The sequence below is a fragment of the Apus apus genome, chromosome 5 (genome assembly GCF_020740795.1).
Source record: "Apus apus isolate bApuApu2 chromosome 5, bApuApu2.pri.cur, whole genome shotgun sequence".
In the NCBI taxonomy this organism is placed as follows: Eukaryota; Metazoa; Chordata; class Aves; order Apodiformes; family Apodidae; genus Apus; species Apus apus.
This window is the reverse complement of record NC_067286.1, coordinates 11057735-11076560: the sequence shown is the minus strand read 5'-3', so window position 1 is coordinate 11076560 and position 18826 is coordinate 11057735. Positions and strand designations below refer to the sequence as shown.

Sequence of the window (18826 nt, the reverse complement as noted above, 5' to 3'; positions counted from 1 at the left end):
GAAAGGGCCTAACAAACTCTGAGCTGGTAGCAACCTTGAAAGTGCAAAGAGAGGGCCAAGTTGATGTTCATAACTTCTTGGGGTTTTCCACTGTTTTCCTTTTATTCTCCAATGAGAGTTTGGAGGTATGGCTACACAGTTAAATGACAGCAGTCAATCCACTTTATAAAAGTGGATATCCACTTTGTAAAAGCCTGGTCCCATCTTTGATCAGAGGGACTCCCTTATACTTTCCAGGAAGTGTGCTGGACCTTCTCCTCTCCAGTGGGGAAGCCTGCCAGAGGGACAGGTGGGACAAAGGGACACCTGGCTGTGGTCATAAAAGAGTGAGAGATATTAACTCCCTTATTGTCTTTATTAGTTAACTTGACATTAAGCAATCTTCCGTTGTTAAGTTTAAACATCTAAGATTTTAGGATCCTTTTAGATAAATACAATTATTGTATTATTACCTGGCCAGGTATTATTTAAGCAATTATTTTAGGTCTAGTATAAGACCTATTACTAAGTTGCTAGCATGTAAATGGTTAACCCTTATCGAGTGACTGACTATTAGTTGTGCATTTTATTGTTAAGATACCTTTTTGCATTATTGCTTTGATGTTTTGTTCAAATATCCCACATAATCTGGTTATGCTTGTGCCTTTTTAGTTCTATAGTTAAGGCCCTGGTGCTGTTTGCAATAAATCTTGTCTTGTGTACATCCATCTCATCTGCTATCTCACCTCATTTGGGATATGTTAAAAAAGGCCTTTAATATCAATCAAGTGCAACCATTAACCTAACACTGCCAAGTCCACCATTAAACCATGTCCCTAAGTACTGCATCTACAGGACTTTTAAATACCTCCAGGGTTGGCCACTCAACCACTTCCCTAGTCAGCCTGTTCCAGTGCTTGACAACCCTTCCACTGAAGAGTATTTCCTAATATCCAGTTTAAAACTATCCTGGTGCAACTTGAGGCTGTTTCTTCTTGTCCTATTGCTTGTTACTTGGGAGAAGAGACCAACGCCCACCTCACTACAACCTCCTTCTCACCGAACTAAACAAGGCCAGCTCCCTCAACTGGTCCTCACCAGACTTGTGCTCTAGACCCCTCATCAGCTTTGCTGCCCTTCTTTGGACACACTCCAGCACCTTGCTATCTTTCTGGTAGTGAGGGGCCCAAAACTGAACAATGGTGGCTACCCTAAAGATTCCTGAAGTGCAGCTTCCACGTGAGACTCACCATTACTTTCTCCCATGTATTTTTACAGAAAGCTGATTAAGTTACAAGTCTTGAGAAGGAAGCAGTATTTATAGCTTTTCCATATTCATTCCATGTAGCTGCAGGAGAGAGAAAGTACATTTCCACTGGCCTGCCTAGGCCTCTGCTTACTCACATTAGTAGATCTTGAACCCAAAATAGTTCGTCACTGGATTAAAAATAGAAAGGTAAGGAAAGGAGTGAAAGAAATAAAATATGAAAATAGTAACCCTCTACAAAAAACAAGAAAAGCCAGGGTTTCTGTGAGAGGACTGCATTCTCTATTGACTTCACAGGGCAGAAAATGTAATTATTCAGAAACAGCAGGACAAAGTGCTGCTTATAAGTATTTTGAGCTGTGTTGTCACACACATTTTCACAAAACTTCCTTTTACCTGAAATGTAGCTGAAGTGATTTGCAGCCCTTCCTGCATGCTCTGCTGCAACTGGTTCTGTATAGTGATCTTCTTCTCCTTTGTAACAGACGCAATAGGAAAGCTCCGGATCACCGTCTGCTCTCCAACTGCAGACCACAGAATTGTATTTACAGATACTTGTTAGATCACAGAATTAGGTCTGGTTTGGTCATGTTGTACTTTGAATAGATAGGAATGAGCAAGTACAAAGCAACACAAAATTAATGGTACAGAATTAGTTATGGGAAAAATAACTGAAAAGTCATTCAATTCTTATAGTACTATTTGTAAAATACTATCTTTCCTTCTGAGTCTTTCCACATTAAGGAAATGCACCTCCAAAATACAGGTTGGTAGGGGGTGAAGAAAGAGTTTCAAGCTAACTCAAATTTTATATTGCATTATACAATTTGTAAACAACCACTTACATATACACTGTTATCTTGACATATGACCATGAACATTCCACAATAAATGTATACATCTGTGTGATAATCTGGCATGTGTCACAATATGTAAATGGATGATTCAGAAGATATATTTCTAGTAAATATTAAAAATAATATCGAATTTATTAATGATTATTCTAGGGACAATATTAACTTGTGAATATTTTTCATTTAACACACTTCCACTCACTAAAAAACCCTGTTTAATCAAAAGCCAGGGATAATGGAAGCTGCAGATCTCACACAGTATATATATGATACTAAGCACTTTATCTATTCAAAAGTCTATGGATATTACTAAAGCATGGTTAGGAATATCTGTATTTTCTGTCTCAAATTTTAGGTAGTCCACAAAAGCCCATAATGCCATGTGACAGTCTAGTGAAGTTTCCTCTAAGAAAAGTACACATTATTATTTTCATTTACATAAATTAGTGAAGGCAGCACTCTAAATATCCAGTACACAGGAACAAACATTTAGCATCTAATGCCTCATCCAAAATATTAAGTTCTAGTTCAGTTAAATGCAAAATCTTAATCAATCATTGTCATATCCAGTGTTAAAAACCTATATGAAGTGATTATTCTTAGCCAATAAACATGAAACATTATGCTGTGAAGTATATATACATTTATATTTTGATGCCTGAAGAGACAGATAGGCCAACTCAAAGTCCTGTCAAGCTGACTGACCACAATTATCACTGTTTAATTTTTCTCACCCAGTTGATCATGAGGAGTGCCTTTAAATATAATTCTGTAAGTGGTCAGGAACAAAGCTCCTTCAGCAGGGAGGATGTGAGGACCTCCAAGCAGTCCTCCTGTAGCTTCCTCTCTGCCATCAGGATCCAGGAGCACACGGAGTCCTTCACAAACAAATTCTTCTCCTGGCAGTAAAGTTGGTCGTAGAATTTTGGGCTGATGCAAATAAATGAAAGTGCAAGTGTAATAGCGATACCAGTGTTATACCTCAGACTAGTTTTAATGTTTGGCCTAGAAAGCTTCAAAACAAAATTGTTATGAGACTGCATCCAGAGAAAGGGAGATGGAATTTGGACTCAACTAAGAGAAATGGGTCTGTAAAAACAGTGGGCATGCAACATCTTGTTTATGATCAGAAGTTTGGCTCTACTAGTTTCATAAGTTCATATTTCATGAAACCAAAGCCAAGCACATTATTTATCACTAGTGGAAATTTTCCTTCAATGTTTTGATGTTTCCTCCAAACATTATGAGTGGGGAAAAAGATGACTAAATTGCATTATTCTAATACTTGTAAAGAATACAAATATGTTTCATAATACTTGCCTTTTGTATTGGTGGAAGCCGCCTACTCTCACGATGGACAGCTTCTAGGGTCTCTATGTGCATTGCTACAATGCCTGGAAAGCAGTAATACCATAAATGAAGTCTCATGTAACATGAAAGTTGCAATCTAATGAAAACTGATATTCTGAAATTCTCAAATTTAAACATTAAGGGAATAATTTTTTGAAATTCAACCATCATTATAGTTTAGAAAAGAACTTTCTGGTTTTACTGAAAGTAACTGAAACTAAAAAGTGCATTTCTCTCCCTAGAAGAAACAAGAAAGACTGCAAGCCCCTTTATTTGTCACAATTCTTACCTGGTATCATGCAATGAAGACCCTTGATGTGATCCTGTGTAACTCCACTCTCGGTGCACACCTTGTCAATAAATCTGGTGATGAAGCGCACAACTGCGTTTGCAACATCATTGTTCTCAGAGTCCTCAAATCCACTTTCAGTGTCATAACTCTCTGCAACACTCCCTGCAATACTGCAGACATAAATAAAAGAAATTGCAAGTGTGAAAAATTCAGCTAGAGATGCACATACCATACCTGGCTAGACACAGACAAGCTTCCTTGTTTTTTTCCTAGTTACAATATATAAGCCTTGTTAAAAGCATATGGTGGCACAACAATTACATTGTATTTTCTCTGAATTTAACACTATCAGAACTGCATGGATGATGACACAGGAGAATTTTGCCTCCATGAGTCCAGCACAGACAGGCCCACAAGAGAAAAAAAGCGGCCTGTAAGTGAGCTCTATGTCTTCATTTCATAGAGCGAAGCACGTTATTTTCAACCCGTGGTAAACAAATCTCCAGTTACGTAGAGAAAGATACATTAAATGAATATTTTGGTTGCAGATCAAATAATTAAAAAGCTAAAAAGACGGTAAGAAAAAATTTTTGTGCATCAGATAGAAAATGCAAGCGAGATGTACTTTGAGCATCTAAAGCCACCTCCTATAATAATATTAAGGGCCAGATTCCTACATTGCAACATACACTGTGACCTGTCTACTCAGTATGTCCTAATGCCTGAGTTTAGAGGTGTTTAGTCAACAGAAATGAGTAGCCATGGGGAGGCTGATACTGTTAGCTTGCCTGTCTTCTACTTGATGTCAGTGTTATCACTTAGGTTCCACAATTTTATCAGGTGGGAATTCTGACAGACTATAGGTGATAATGAAGTCAATTAATAGAGAGGGAGGGAGGCTTGTTATGAAAAGGCCTGGATTTGCATGCTATGGGACTGTAACTAGCATTAATACTCCTCCTGCCTCATAAATAATTTAACCTTTGCCCCAGTGGTTTAGCCCTCTTGCTTGTTGTGACTTCAGTGCCTTTCTTCCTTGCAGCTGTTGCACAGAAATTGTGGTTTTATGGATGCTGTACAAATGCTTTCTTGATTGTAGGTCCATGCACTGTTTTTTTCAAGTTATATAAAGCTATCAGAATAGGTTTTGGGCTGCTGTTTTGTTTTTCTTCAGCATTTGTAGTACTAGATTTAAAATTCTTACTGTGACAATAAAATGTTTATGTTCCTTTAAACAGTACTAAATTACTCCAGATTCTACTGGAGTAGAGTTCTACTATTTAAGAGGAATTAATTTAGACTTCTGCTCTCCTTAATTTATGAACTTGAAGAGAAGATACTGAAATAATTGGGTGTTTAGCTAAAGTCCTGAAAACTAAGAAAAGTTGAAAAATGTGGCCCATCCTTACTGATTACCACTGAACTTATGTACCCACCTGTTTGTGACAATACTGTTGCTTCCACTCTCCCAGTCACCAGTAGCTGACGTTCTCAATAACTTGTTCTTACTTGTATCCAGTGGTACTAGCAGGTAGACCATGAGGTTAGCAAAATGAATTGCCTGACTGAAAACTGTACTTTCCTCATTCTGGACTAGCTCCTGCTGTGTTTGTTTATTAAGAGTTGGCCACAGTCGCAACTGCTCAGCAGCCAGGTCCATTGCTGTCTTATCCTGGTCTGGACCTACAGAATTTTTCTCCTAGAAGACATATAGAAAGAAATAAGAAGACATAGAAGAAATAATAAAGCTGTAACTTAAAAAACAATGTTTAGTCAAAAATCATTAGCAAAAGGGAATAACTGCACCCAATAGGGTTTAAGAAGAGCTATGATTTTAGTAACTGAACTTTGAAGGCAGTTTCCTGAAATACACAAGTAGCACAATGTGGACAGATATAAATAACATAATTTCTTTCTAGATCTTTTTCACCCTGTATGATATTCCATGTTTCCTTTTTGCTTTGGTTGCAAAAGACCTTTAAGATCAATCAAGTCCAACCATTAACTTAGCACTTCCAAGTCCACCACTAAATCACTGATGTACCTAAGCACCACATCTACACATCTTTTAAACACTTCCAGGGATGGCAACTCAAGCACTTCCCTGGGGAGCCTGTTCCAGTCCTTGAGAACTCTTTCGGAGAAGAAATTTTGCTAATACTTCTCCTGACATGACCTGAAGCCATTTTCTCTTGTACTATCACTTGTTACTTAGGAGAAGAGACTGACACCCAACTCGGTACAGCCCACTTTCAGGTAGTTGTAAGGTCTCCCCTAAACCTCCATTTCTCCATGCTACACACCCTCAGCTCCCTCAGCAGATCCTCATAAGACTTGTGCTCTAGACCCTTCACCAATTTTATTGCCCTCTTTGAATGTGCTGCAGCACCTCAATGTCCTTCTTGTAGTGAGGTGCCCAGAACTGAACACAGTACTTGGGGTGTGGCCTCACCACTGCCAAGTACAGGGGGACAATCACTTCCCTAGTCCTGCTGGCCACACGATTCCTGACAGCCTTTTTGGCCACCTGGGCACACTGCTGTTTCATTTTCAGCCAGCTATTGACTAACACTCCTGGGTCCTTTTCCACCAAAGCAGCTTTCCAGCAACTACTCCAAGACTGTAGCGTTGCTTGGGGTTGTTGTGATCTAAACGCAGGACCCAGCACTGAGCCTTGTTGCATCTCATACAGCTGGCCTCTGTCCATCATTCCAGCCTGTCCAGATCTCACTGTTGAGCCTGCCTCTGTTGAGTTCACTCAATCCCCTCATCCAGGTAACTGATGAAGTTATTAAACAGAACTGGCCCCAGTACTGAGCCCTGGGGAACACCACTTGTGACCGGCTACTAGCTGGACTTAACTCTGTTCACTACAACTCTTTGGGTCCAGTCATCCAGCCAGCTTTTCATCCAGCAAAGAGTACACTTGTCCAAGCCATAAGTAGTCTGTTTCTCCAGGAGAATGTAGTTGGAAACTGTGTTAAAGGCTTCACTAAAGTCTAGGGAGACAATATCCACAGCCTTTCCCTTGAAGTTTCTCCAGAGTGGCTTATCAATTTTAATATAGCTGCTCTTCTTAGGTTATCCACTTAGCTCCCATAAGAACAAGGATAACTCAGACTGAGAAATAACATGCAGCCCATTGCTTGATGCAGGTGATATCTGCCAAATTACTAGGCTGTTCAGGTGAGACAAGCTTTTATATAAATAGTTTCCAGACCACCTGAAACATTCCTGTTTTTCATGTTGAAGTCTAATTCTAGCATTTGCTTAAGCAAACTACGTAGATGGCACATATTCAAATTATATTATAGCCTGAGGAATTTAGAATAGAGGAATCTGGCAGGTGATATTAGTGACCTAATGCCTGATGTTAAATTATTAAAGGACTAGGTATCTTGTAAATATTTTTTCCATATTAAGTTAAATTTCAGATTATTTTCCCATATAAACACGTGAGGGTTAATGTAGGTGCTTTCCTGTAAGTTCTACTATTCTTCACATTTTTCTTTACATAGCATCATATTGGAAGGGGTTCAATGTACATGGTCCCACAGTCCTTTTCTCTTTATCCCTGATACGTCTTACATGCCTTTTCAGTTCTTCATTCTGAATACATTTATGGGAATACCTTTGTCTATTTTACTTCCTCTCTTTACAATGCTTGTAGGACTTTGGGAAGCATCCATCAACATAGTTGATAACTGTTTTCATACAAGAAGAGAGATAACAAATGGCTTTCCTACTTCTTAAAAAAAGAAAATAATTTATTTTAGCATGCTGCAAGGCTTTCCATTATACTTTCATTTCTGCATTAGAGAAGTGCTTTCCTCCTACTGAGACAGACAATTTGTGTACTGGAAGATCTGTCCAATTTTAACCAAGCAGACTAGAGCACCGTTCAAAAGTAACTACCCTAGGGTTGGGCAATAATCTAATACTGGACTCCAGTACTGCTGCTAGCTTAGGTTGTTTGTATAAAAGAACTGTTGCTAGTTGTAACATTGCTTTATATTAAGTTACTACTCTCAGGAAAAACATTTACCTTCAAGTGTGGAAAATGATACAAAAAGTTGTTTGAAAAACTGTAACAGCAACATCAAATTTAAATTTTTGGGGTTTTTTTGTGTTACTGTATGCTATTTAATATAGGGAAAATTAAAGAAAAATATTTAAATTGGAGAAACCATAATTTAGCTCTCTAGAATGTAAGAAACAATTAAAATGTGAATGAAAATACTACCTTAACATTTATTTTAATATATTCTCCTACCTTTTGTCTTAACTGCACTCCGTGGTTGTCATCTTTGGCTGTAAGGTAGAGGGAGCGAACTTGATTTTGCACGTTGCTATAAAAGGTTGTTTCCCAAAACTGTTGGTTAGTCCAGATAGGATGGTCTTGCACACAGGTGTAAGCAAACTGACTAACTCCAGGTGCTAATTTCTGAAAGGAAAAAAACATCATTTCATTTCCTTTAAAGGTTATGGCTCAAGTATTGAAATATATAGTAATAATCAGTCATACAGACTGAAATACACAATATATACCATCTTCTGTACTGCAATATTGGAAAGAGAAATTACCTCCAGTATTTTTAATAACCTAGTCCAACAACATATAAATTAGTATTCAAACAGATTTAAATTATTACTCTTTTTATTTAAAAGTCTGAATGACAGTAATGACTTGTAAAATTATTATACGTGGCAACTGAGTCCTTCCAAAAAGCTGCATTTATTAGAAAATTTGTTATCTTCATTGTTATATACTGCATGACTCAAATCCAGCTTCTGAAAGAGTACTGACTTGGCTGTGTGGTTTGAAGTCACAAGGATACGGATCTCTATAATGCCTCAAGCTAAACCAGAATTCTTACAGCATTATGAATGCACCATTTTTTCAAGTAGGTCTATTTCTTTAGGTAGCACTAGTGTCCCAGTGAGTTGTTTAATATCCCTGATAACCCCACACAGTTAAAGGAAATTTATTTCAATGACCTGAATAATAAGGAATGAAATCTTTTATCATACATTCTTACTTTTTGAAAAAAAGGCCATAAAAAAATTTTCTTGTATACTGCATATAGCAAAGAAGCAGGTAAGCTAAATAACCTCTTATGATTATTTCTGCAGTAGGATTGAAGAATAAAGTACATTACCGGGTGCTTCATTTAATGACTTTGACTCAGAATACTACCCATATCTGAAATATACACTATAAATAGAAGCTATATTTTACTTCAATGATCATGTCATATATAAACCACTTTCCTATAGAGCATGAAAAGCACTTGTTCTAATGTTTCTAACATTACAACAGTACACAGCAGCCAGTACATGTAACACTTCCGCAGCAGGCACTCAGGCATTCAAGTGGAAGGCTACGAAATTACAACTGAAAATTTTCAAGTCTGGTTTAGATTTCTGGTTTTGCAATTCTTCGAACTGTTTTCCACAATATGCTCTTCCAAGTACATCATGAACTAAATGTCCTGATCATGTGCCATGAATTCGTTTCCTATCAAAGACAAGGTCCTTTGAAATGGCATGTTAGAGGAAATGATACGTCATATACTACTAAAATTTACCCAACTGAAATACCTTCTCACGATTAACCATCAAAAAGTGAACTGTAGGCAACCCAGGAGTCTTGTGGAGTACATTGAGGATAACTACTTAAACCAGGTAATAGACAACCCTACCAGAGAAAATGTGATACTGGAGCTGATGGTAACCAACATAAGTGAGCCAATTGATGACATCAAGCCTGGGGGCAGCCAGCTGCAGCAATCACCCACTGGTAAAGTTTGCAGCCCTGAGGGAACAGGGGTCAGGCAAAGAATTGAGTCAGGACCCTGAATTTTCAGACAGTAAAATTCCAGCTGTTCAAGGAGTTAGTCAATGGGAGCCCCCGGGAAATGGCCCTCAGAAACAAGGGAGCAGAACAGAGCTGGCAGATCCTTAAGGATGCTTTCCATAGAGTACAAGAGCTCTCCATCTCTGGTGTAAGAAAATCAGGCAAAGGCAAGAGACCAGGATGGCTGGGTTGAGACCTGCAGGTCAAACTAAAAAGGCAAGAAGGAAATGCACAGATAGTGCAAGTAGGAAATGGTATCCCAGAAGAATTGTAGGGACGCCGTCCATTTGTGTAGGAAAGGGGTCTGCAAGGCCAAGGTGCAGACAGAGCTGAACCTGGTAAGGGATGCAAAGAGTAATAACAAGGGCTTCTACAGGCATGTCAGCCAGAAAAGGAAGGTCAAAAAAAGTGTACCACACCTGAGGAGAAAGACTGTCAAACTGGCAACACTGGACAAGAAGGCTGAGGTACTCAGTCTTCACTGGCAACCTCTCAAGTGGACGGATATCAAGACAGGGACTGGGGGAACAAAGTCCCTCCCACTGTAAGACAAAAATCAGGTTTGTGACCACCTGAGGAACCGGAATATACATAAGCCTATGGGGCCTGATGAGATGTATCCCAGAGTCCTGAGCAAAGTGGCTTCTGTAGTTGCCCCGCCACTCTCCATGATACTTGAAAAAACATGGTAGTCAGGTGAAGTCCCTGGTGCCTGGAAAAAGGAATATGCTGCACCCATTCTTAAAACGGGTAGAAAGCAGGACCATGGCAATTACCGACCTGTCAGCCTCACCTCTGTGTCTGGGAAGATCATTGAGCAGAGCCTCCTAGATGCTATGCTAAGGCACATGGAGGACAGGAGGTGATCTGAGACAGTCAGCAAGGCTTCACCAATTATAAGTCCTGCCTGACCAACCTGGTGGCCTTCTGTGATTAAGCACTACATCAGTGGGCAAGGGAAGAGCTCTGCATGTTATGTCTCTACATCTGTAAGGCCTTTGACATGGTCTCCCACAACACCCTTCTCTCTAAATTGGAGAGACAGGGATTTGAGGGGTGGACTGCTCAATGGATGAGGAACTGGTTGCATGGTTGCATCCAGAAGGTAGTGTTCTAAGTCTCAGTGTTCAGATAGAGATTGGTGACAAGTGGTGTCCCTCAAGGGTCTGTACTGGAACCAGTACTGTTTAATATCTTCATAAAGGACACAAAAAGTAAGATTGAGGGCACCCTCAGCAAGTTTGTAGGTGACACCAAGCTGAGTGGTATGGTTGACCTGCCTGAGGGACAGGATGCCATTCAGAGGGACATGGACAGGCTCAAGAGGTGGGTCCATCTGAACCTTGTGAGGTTCAACAAGGCCAAGTGCAAGGTCCTGCACCTGGGTTGGGGCAACCCTCACTATCAACAAAGGCTGGGGGATGAAGGGATTGAGAGCAGCTCTGAGAAGAACTTGGGGGGATTGGTGGATGAAAAGCTGGACATGAGCTGGTAATGTGCACTCACAGCCCAGAAGGCCAACCACATCCTGGGCTTAATCAAAAGAAGTGTGGCCAGTAGGTCAAGGGAGGTGATTCTGCTGCTCTGCTCCACTCTGGTGAGACCCCAGCTGGAGTACAGTGTCCAGATCTGGAGTTCCCAGGACAGGAAAGCCATGGACCTGTTGGAGCAGGTCCAGAGGAGGGCACAAAAATTATCAGAAAGATCTCTGCTATGAAGACAGAGTGAGTGAGGGTTGCTCAGCCTGGAGAAGAGACAGCTCCAGAATGACCTATTTGTGGCCCTTCAATACTTAAAGGGGGCCTATAAGGAAAATGCAGACAATCTTTTTAGCAGGGCCTGTTGAGATAGAACAAGGGGTAATGGTTCTAAACTAAAAGAGGATAGACTTACACCAGATATAAGGAAGAAATATTTTAGGTTGAAGTTGGTGAAACACTGGAACAGATTGCCTACTGAGGTGGTAGGTACCCCATCACTGGAAACATTCAAGGTTAGGTTGTATGGGGCTCTGAGTAAACTGCTCTAATTGAAGATGTCCCTGATCACTGCAGGGGAGTCGGACTAGATGACCTTTAAAGGTTCCTTCCAACACAAACTATTCTATGACTCTATGCACAAAACTTGTGTTACAGAGGAATGGGAATGAAAGGTAAATCATGGAATATAAATATGAACAACACATCTTGAAAGCAATAGTTACTGCAAAACTTATATCACAGCTTTTACTTTTATTCATTATTTTATTTTTTTATTTTATTTTATTAATTATTTACATTTATTCTTTTTTTTTTCCACTGGCAGTAATTCCCAGTAACAACACACCTGCAAAAAGGGAGCATGATGCCACAAAAAGGAAAAGCAAAAAGGAAAACGCAAAAAGGAAAAAGAAAAAGGTCTGTTCAAGCCTGGCTAGTCGGTAAAGTTCACTCATGGCAGTTTGTGTAATGAATGCCACACAAAGGAGTGATTTTACTATCAATCTGTCCAGCTGCCTTTGATGCTTCAGCCCAAGTCAGGTAATTTTGTTAACTAGCTAAAGAGGGGCTGATATTTGGCACAAACCTAAAAGAAAGTTTAAACTCGTAACCCTGGCTCCACAGCAACAGTGTTACAGAAACAAAAATTAACCAAATTATTTTCACACGAGGACGAACACGACATGAAAGCTGAGGGGATTTTCAGTGCTCTTCCTATGCTTGTAATTTCCAACCATGAACAGCCATGTACTAAACAATTTTTAACAATGGAGATTTATGTTCAAATATAATTACACACATCGTCAGTAATTCCTAGGCAAAGTTAAAATAGTTTGTTTACAAAAGGATGAAAAAAATCCATCAAAAAGCTAAGCGCTCATGAACACTATCCTCATCATCTGCATGTGTTGAAACAAATGGCAAAACCTGCTAGTGGCCAGAGTACAGAACCAAAGTCAGGACTTGTAGTTCTGTCAGTAAAACCATTTTGGATTCTCAGCTTGTTCTGGTTAGTTTGTTAAAAAGTAAACTGAATACCAACCTTAAGAAGCACACTGCTGCTCTTAAAGTCCATTTACTAAAAATACTCCTGGTGCAAATAGAAGCATTCCATGAAGCCTGCAGAGTCTATACTCTCTACCCTGGGAGTGCTTAGTCAGCCTATTTGACTAAAATGGAAACTTATCTAATACATCAAAAGGGCCCCAATGTTTACTGTTGTATTCAAAGGAATTTGCTTAGTATTTCTCAAATTTAAGTAAAACAGTAGTTCAGCGTTTTTCACCAAGCAATACCACACACATAGAACAAATCTTTACCTATGTTTCCATAGGATAGCTAAACTATACAGATATTTATGTTCTTTCTCCTTGTCCTGATAATGCATTTCTGCGAGACAGAATGAACTCAGGCGACAGCAAAAGAATTTCCTACTTGTAAGGGAGGATTTAAGGGCTGACAGCTTAAAAAAGAACCCAGGAAAAAAAAATAAAATAGTTCAGCACTGATAAAGTCCTGATTCTAAAGCTGCCCATATGATAGCTCAAATGAGCATATAGGTGTAGATTGTAATAAATACAGGAATAAAGTTAACTTCTGCAAGACACCAAGTTATTTCAAACAGATGAATAGCACTTCAAAAAACCCAAACACTCCCCTTCCAAATTATGTATGAAGCAGGTGTTACCCATATCAAGAGAATGAATTACATTCTGCAGATTGTGAAAACACAAGATAGATTTGGGACTTGCTATGTGTGACTATATGCAACTTCCTGGATTCAGGAATTATATTTCCATTATTTCCACCTTACTGAGTGGATAATACCTGTCCAGAATTTTTTCTCTGTTGCCTGATACTGGATACTTCTGGTTCTCAAATTGATACCTGCAGCTCAGTAAAATACGTGCACCAACTCCAAGACTCCTAAAGTTACTGTGAGGTGCAGGTCCCCAAAAAACTTCTCTTTGACATAAAATTTAGATTGCTTGCTACTGGAAAAGAAAAACATGCTTTGTGCTGATTATGCATCAGTCATTATCCTTTACACCACAAGAGCTTAAAGATGAAAGCACGTTTATTATAGCAAAGGCAAAGGATCCAGTTACTGATTGTGAAGTTGGAAAAAGAGTTATAAAACAAGAAGGATAAAAGGTGTATTTACACCTGAGACTTCTTTTTTTTTTTTTTTTCCCCTCACAGGATTGTGCTGCATATCTCCCGGCTATGGAAACGAAGGGACAAACTCAATAGTACTCTATTTTTTAGGGAATTCAGTTTACTTCAGTAAACTGGGTTTTTGTCTCCAACTTGTCTCCTGGGTTATCAGTCTGAATATTTTTGGTGGGAAGAGGAAGGAAAAGAGCTGAGAAGGAGGTTGTTGCTGAACGCAAATAATAGCTTCCTCCTCAGCTTCTGGAGGAATGACCATGCTATGCGTTATCTGCTTGACCTCTGTGAGGAAGCTATTGCAACACCTGTGAAATTACCCACTGATCTTTGCATACCAAAGGAGACCACAGCACTTCCTCTTTTGCATTGATGAAGGTTCTCCCTGGAAGTCTGCAAGTGTAAGCCTATAGATCATCCAGGACACAGTGACAGTGCTACTTTAAAGGGTTACTCCCCATCTAGGAGTTGTTTATGCTCAGTCAATTAGCACCTATTGCATAGCATGAATATGTATGTACCACTTACTGCAGGCTACATGCTGCCCCTCTTCAAGTCAATGTAAACCAAGATCTGCATATGAACATACTCTATGAGCCCCTCCTGTATTCAGATCTGTGTTGTGCCCACACAGATACCTGGTAAGTTCAAAAAGACTCCACAGAAGTCCAACAGGATCAGCCTTCACCGATTGATCCACAGGATTGGGGCTTAGCTAAATATTACTTGCAGACAACACTATCCCACCCCATGCATACGTATCAGTATTTATGACAGTGCACAGTCAAACAAGTCTAAGTGTATACGAGCATGTTTTCAAGTTTGACTAATTCTGCACAGACAACATCAGTCAAAAAAATTCAACTCAAGAAATGTTTTTCACATTTGGTCTAAAATACAAAATTATACCCACATGTGTTGTACCCACAAATGGGGAGATAGGTCATAAAAGCATTAAGTAAGAACTGTGAAGCCCCTGTTACTAATTTTTTTTGTTTTGATTTTTACTGCTCCAGACAAAAAAGATTAAATACTAAATCAAGCTTCTTCTTCAACCTGAGAAACCTCAGCAACAAAAAAGAAAATAATTTTCCACCTCTCCAACCTTCAGAAAACCAAAGTTGAAGTCAAGATTAATTTATATTTAAAAAGACTTTCAAATGTGAGTAGCAAAACAGTTCATTACACTGTTTATCTAGTATTATTTCACCACAAAATATGAAAGAAAGGCATTAACTTAAAATTCAGCACTATCAAATCCCAGACAGGTATACTAAACCAGCAGAGGGCAATAGAATTCTAGAACTTTGCAAAACTGGGATGCAATTCTGGATGGAGTTTTATTTATTGTATACTTTTTTTTTTTCCCCAGCAAAAGTGACTTAAAACATGTAACTACTCATGATCGTTAATCCTCGATTTCTGAGGAGCATGTATAATTTACTATACATTACCTAAAGCCAGATCTAGTATCTCAAAATTTCTATATTTAGATGTTTCAAGACAGAGAGATATACGCTAATGTTACATGTCACATTAAATAGTACACAATAACGTGCTTCTCCTTTCTCCAAAGAGATAACAAAAAGATTTACAAAGTTCTGTTTTACATGGAACAGACTAAGGAAACTAAAATAATCTAGAATGAAGGATGTTCAGAACCCTCAAAAAAAGAAAGAGGAGACATTTTCATGCTAGAATTTCACAGTTCTAAATAAGGTTAAGTTCCAAGAACTGGATAAGAAATAGGCTGATTTTTTCTCCCGTGTCTACAGAACATCAAAGCTTTCATTTATTTTTTTAAATCTAACGTCATTATAGAGTTTACTGTGACTCTCTTCACCAAGGTTTAAGTCTATTAGTTAATTTGCAGATTTCACAAGTTCTCAGTTGCAGTGCTGAATCCATTTGAAGATCTTTTGAAATTGTGACACAGCTATTTTGAAAATCTTCTAAAGTGTCACCATATTCCTTTTGCAATAGGTGGCTCAGCAGTGAGTATGCACCTGTGGAACTGCACTGGAATGGTGGGATTGGCTCAATCCACAAAAAAAAGCCCCCAACAACAAAGTTGTTATTCAGGTCTATGCTCAGAAACAAATAAACCCTGTAGATCTCAGTTTATATGTTCAGATAGTGGTTCTCAAAATTATCGATGACCTGATATGAAATGTAAAGCTTGGTTAAAAGTGCATCTAAGCCCAAAAAAGGATAATAAAGTAATTGTTTTTCAGCTCTTCTGTCACTTCATTCTAGTATTTCTTTAGTTACTATTTTCCTTCTCCTATGGCAGCTTTCTCTGTCTTCAATGGTAGAATTCCCTCCAAAGTTCTCTTAATATAAAGCATTGCTGTACCTGAAGAAACTACTAAAATAATAGTCCTCAAGTAGTCCACTGCATCCAGTTCTGGAGCCCCCAACACAAGGATGTGGACCTGTTGGAGCACGTCCAGAGGACAGCAAGCAATGAAAATGATCAGAGGGCTGGAGCACCTCTCTTATGGAGACAGGATGAGGGAGGTGGGATTGTTCAGCCTGAAGAAGAGAAGACTCTGAGGGGATATTAGAGCAACCTTCCAATACCTAAAAGGGGCCTGTAAGAAAGCTGGGGGAGACCTGTTCACAAGGGCATGTGATGACAGGACAAGGACTAATGGTTTCAAGCAAGAGGAGGGTAGATTTAGGTTGGACATTAGGAAAAAGTTCTTTAATATGAGGGTGGTGGATGACTGGAAGAGACTGCCTAGAGAGGTGGTGGGGGCCCCGTCTCTGGAGACATTCAAGGTCAGGCTTGATGGGGTTCTGAGCAATCTGTTCTAGTGTGAGATGCCCCTGCTTACTGCAGAGGGCTTGGACTAGATGACCTTTAGAGGTCCTTTCCAACCCTAGACATTCTATGTAAAAGTAAAAACATATGTAATATAAATTGTAAATTAATAAATAAATAATAATAAAAAAACAACAAAAAAACCCCAGTACTAGAGATCTCATCTTGGCAATATAAATTATATATCCTATATGATTAAGAAGGTGAACATGGAAAAAAATGGGAAGAGCAGCATCATGAAGAACTCAGAAAGTAAGAATAACTAGCCTAAACTTATTGCACTCTTGGGTAAGTCATTTGACAGATTAAAAAAAGGTCCAGTCTGACCTACAGGCAAAGAAAAAGACTGTAGAGATACTGGATGCAAATGCATTACAGAGCAGGATATTGTAAGGAACAGCAATGATAAGATCCAGAAACAGCATGAACAGTGCATGAGGAAGAGGAGAGCTACCGCAATCGCCTGGTAAATTCTTTTCAGCAAGTGTTTAAACTAATGACAAACTGCTGATGTGATATTCTTAAGTTCATAAGGCCAGTTATGAATCAGAGGAAGTGTAAAAGAGGATCCTAGCAAGAATTTAAACTGTAGGAACTATTAGAAAGGATAAAGAAGCAGCAAGTGGATGAAACACAGGGATGTAGATGAAAACAGGAGTAGCAGATAAAACTTCAATTACGGGTTTGAATCACTAGCATAATAATAATGTGTATGAATGAAGAGGGAAACTGTAAGACAGGAAAGCACTTGTGACACCCCAATTCTTTGGCCACATCCAGTTTTAATTGTTCATGAAGTATCTAGGAAGGCAACACGGAAATTCACAAGAGCAGGCAATATACATTAGTATATCAGCAACTTGTCTTCCTTAGCATCTGTAAACATTTGCTGTCTTCTCAAAACATAAAATAATACTGCTTGAATCATGCTAAATAATAACCACAGAATCATCATGGTTGGAAAGGACCTCTGAGATCATCGAGTCCAACCATCAGCACAAAAAACCCCACAACCTTGGCCACTAGAGCATGTCGTGAAGTACCCAGTCTACACAGGCTTTGAATACCTCCAGGCATGGTGATTCCATCACCTCCCTGGGCAAGCTGTTCCAGTGCTTGACCACTCTTTCAGTATAGAAAGTCTTCCTAATACCCGATCTAAACCTCACCTGCCCGCAACTTCAGGCCATTTCCTATGGTCCTATTGTTATTTACTTGGGAGAAGATGCCAACACCTACCTCCCTGCAAACTCTTTTCAGGTAGCTGTAGAGGGTGATGAGGCCTCCCCACAACCTCCTTCAGAGTAAATAATGCCATTTCCCTCAGATGCTCCTCAAATGACTTGTTCTCTAGACCCTTCACCAGCTTGGCTGCTTTCCTCTGGACATGCTCCAGCACCTCAATGTCCTTCTTATAATGCTCCAATGAAACTGAACTTAAGAAAATGAATTGTATTTTATGCAGAAAAGTAAGTTCCATTCTACTGGAATAAAGATGTAGTGATCAGGAGGTGAATATATGGAAAATTCATGCAACTCTGTTGCTTCAGATTTACATTCCTTCACTTTAAGGTCAGATGCTTTACCAGAAATTTTAATTAAACCACCAGAAATGCTTTCATGGTGAAAATTCTGAACGAAGCAGTATTTCTGTAACACTGCAATCCCTCCTAGAAATAACAACTCCATAAAGAGATGGGCTACAACCAAATGAAAATTGTTAGAGTCAAACCAGGGTTCTGTATCACTGCTAGAAAATGAGTTCAAGTGGAATCATGAGGAGTTACAAATTAGGTAATCCACTGCTTGCGGGAATACAATGGAGAGATTTCTGTTTATTCTAGGAGATACTGGATTAGTTCCTCAGTTACAGAACTAAACATTTACTATAACATTTATCTTTACTTCTTACTTTAATTGGGGGGATGATTTTTTTTTTCCCCCAACCATGTACTTCCTCCCATAAATCACTAAGAAAAGGAATTGCGAAGTTCTCTTCAGTGCTTCTGAGGTTGTTATCATTCTGGGAAAGCAAGCTTCCTCAACAGAGCAAAGCTACTACAGCAACTACATTTCCAAATTTCCTTGTAAAGACACGTTAGAAAATTGTCTAGTTACTCTCTCACACTAACATGCTGAACTGCCATACTATACTTTCCTGTCTTATTTCTCCCAGAGTTTTTTTCACCTAAAAACAGTTTTGGAAGTGAGATATGTTCTACCTGCTAAGACATAAAATCTGCTGTAGAGAC

General features: G+C 39.1%; 1 protein-coding gene across 5 annotated transcripts in view; it reads right to left on the bottom strand.

Moving 5' to 3' along the window:
- Positions 1-18826, bottom strand: part of SBF2 (SET binding factor 2) — a 259204-nt gene that overhangs the window by 50831 nt on the left and 189547 nt on the right. For all 5 annotated transcript variants that reach the window (XM_051621099.1, XM_051621095.1, XM_051621096.1 and 2 more), the window contains exons 18-23: positions 8016-8186; positions 5179-5441; positions 3740-3912; positions 3421-3494; positions 2835-3030; positions 1643-1770 (exon numbers count right to left, since the gene is read on the bottom strand). In XM_051621099.1, coding sequence (XP_051477059.1) covers positions 1643-1770; positions 2835-3030; positions 3421-3494; positions 3740-3912; positions 5179-5441; positions 8016-8186 — 1005 coding nt within the window. The remainder of the gene's footprint in view (positions 1-1642; positions 1771-2834; positions 3031-3420; positions 3495-3739; positions 3913-5178; positions 5442-8015; positions 8187-18826) is intronic.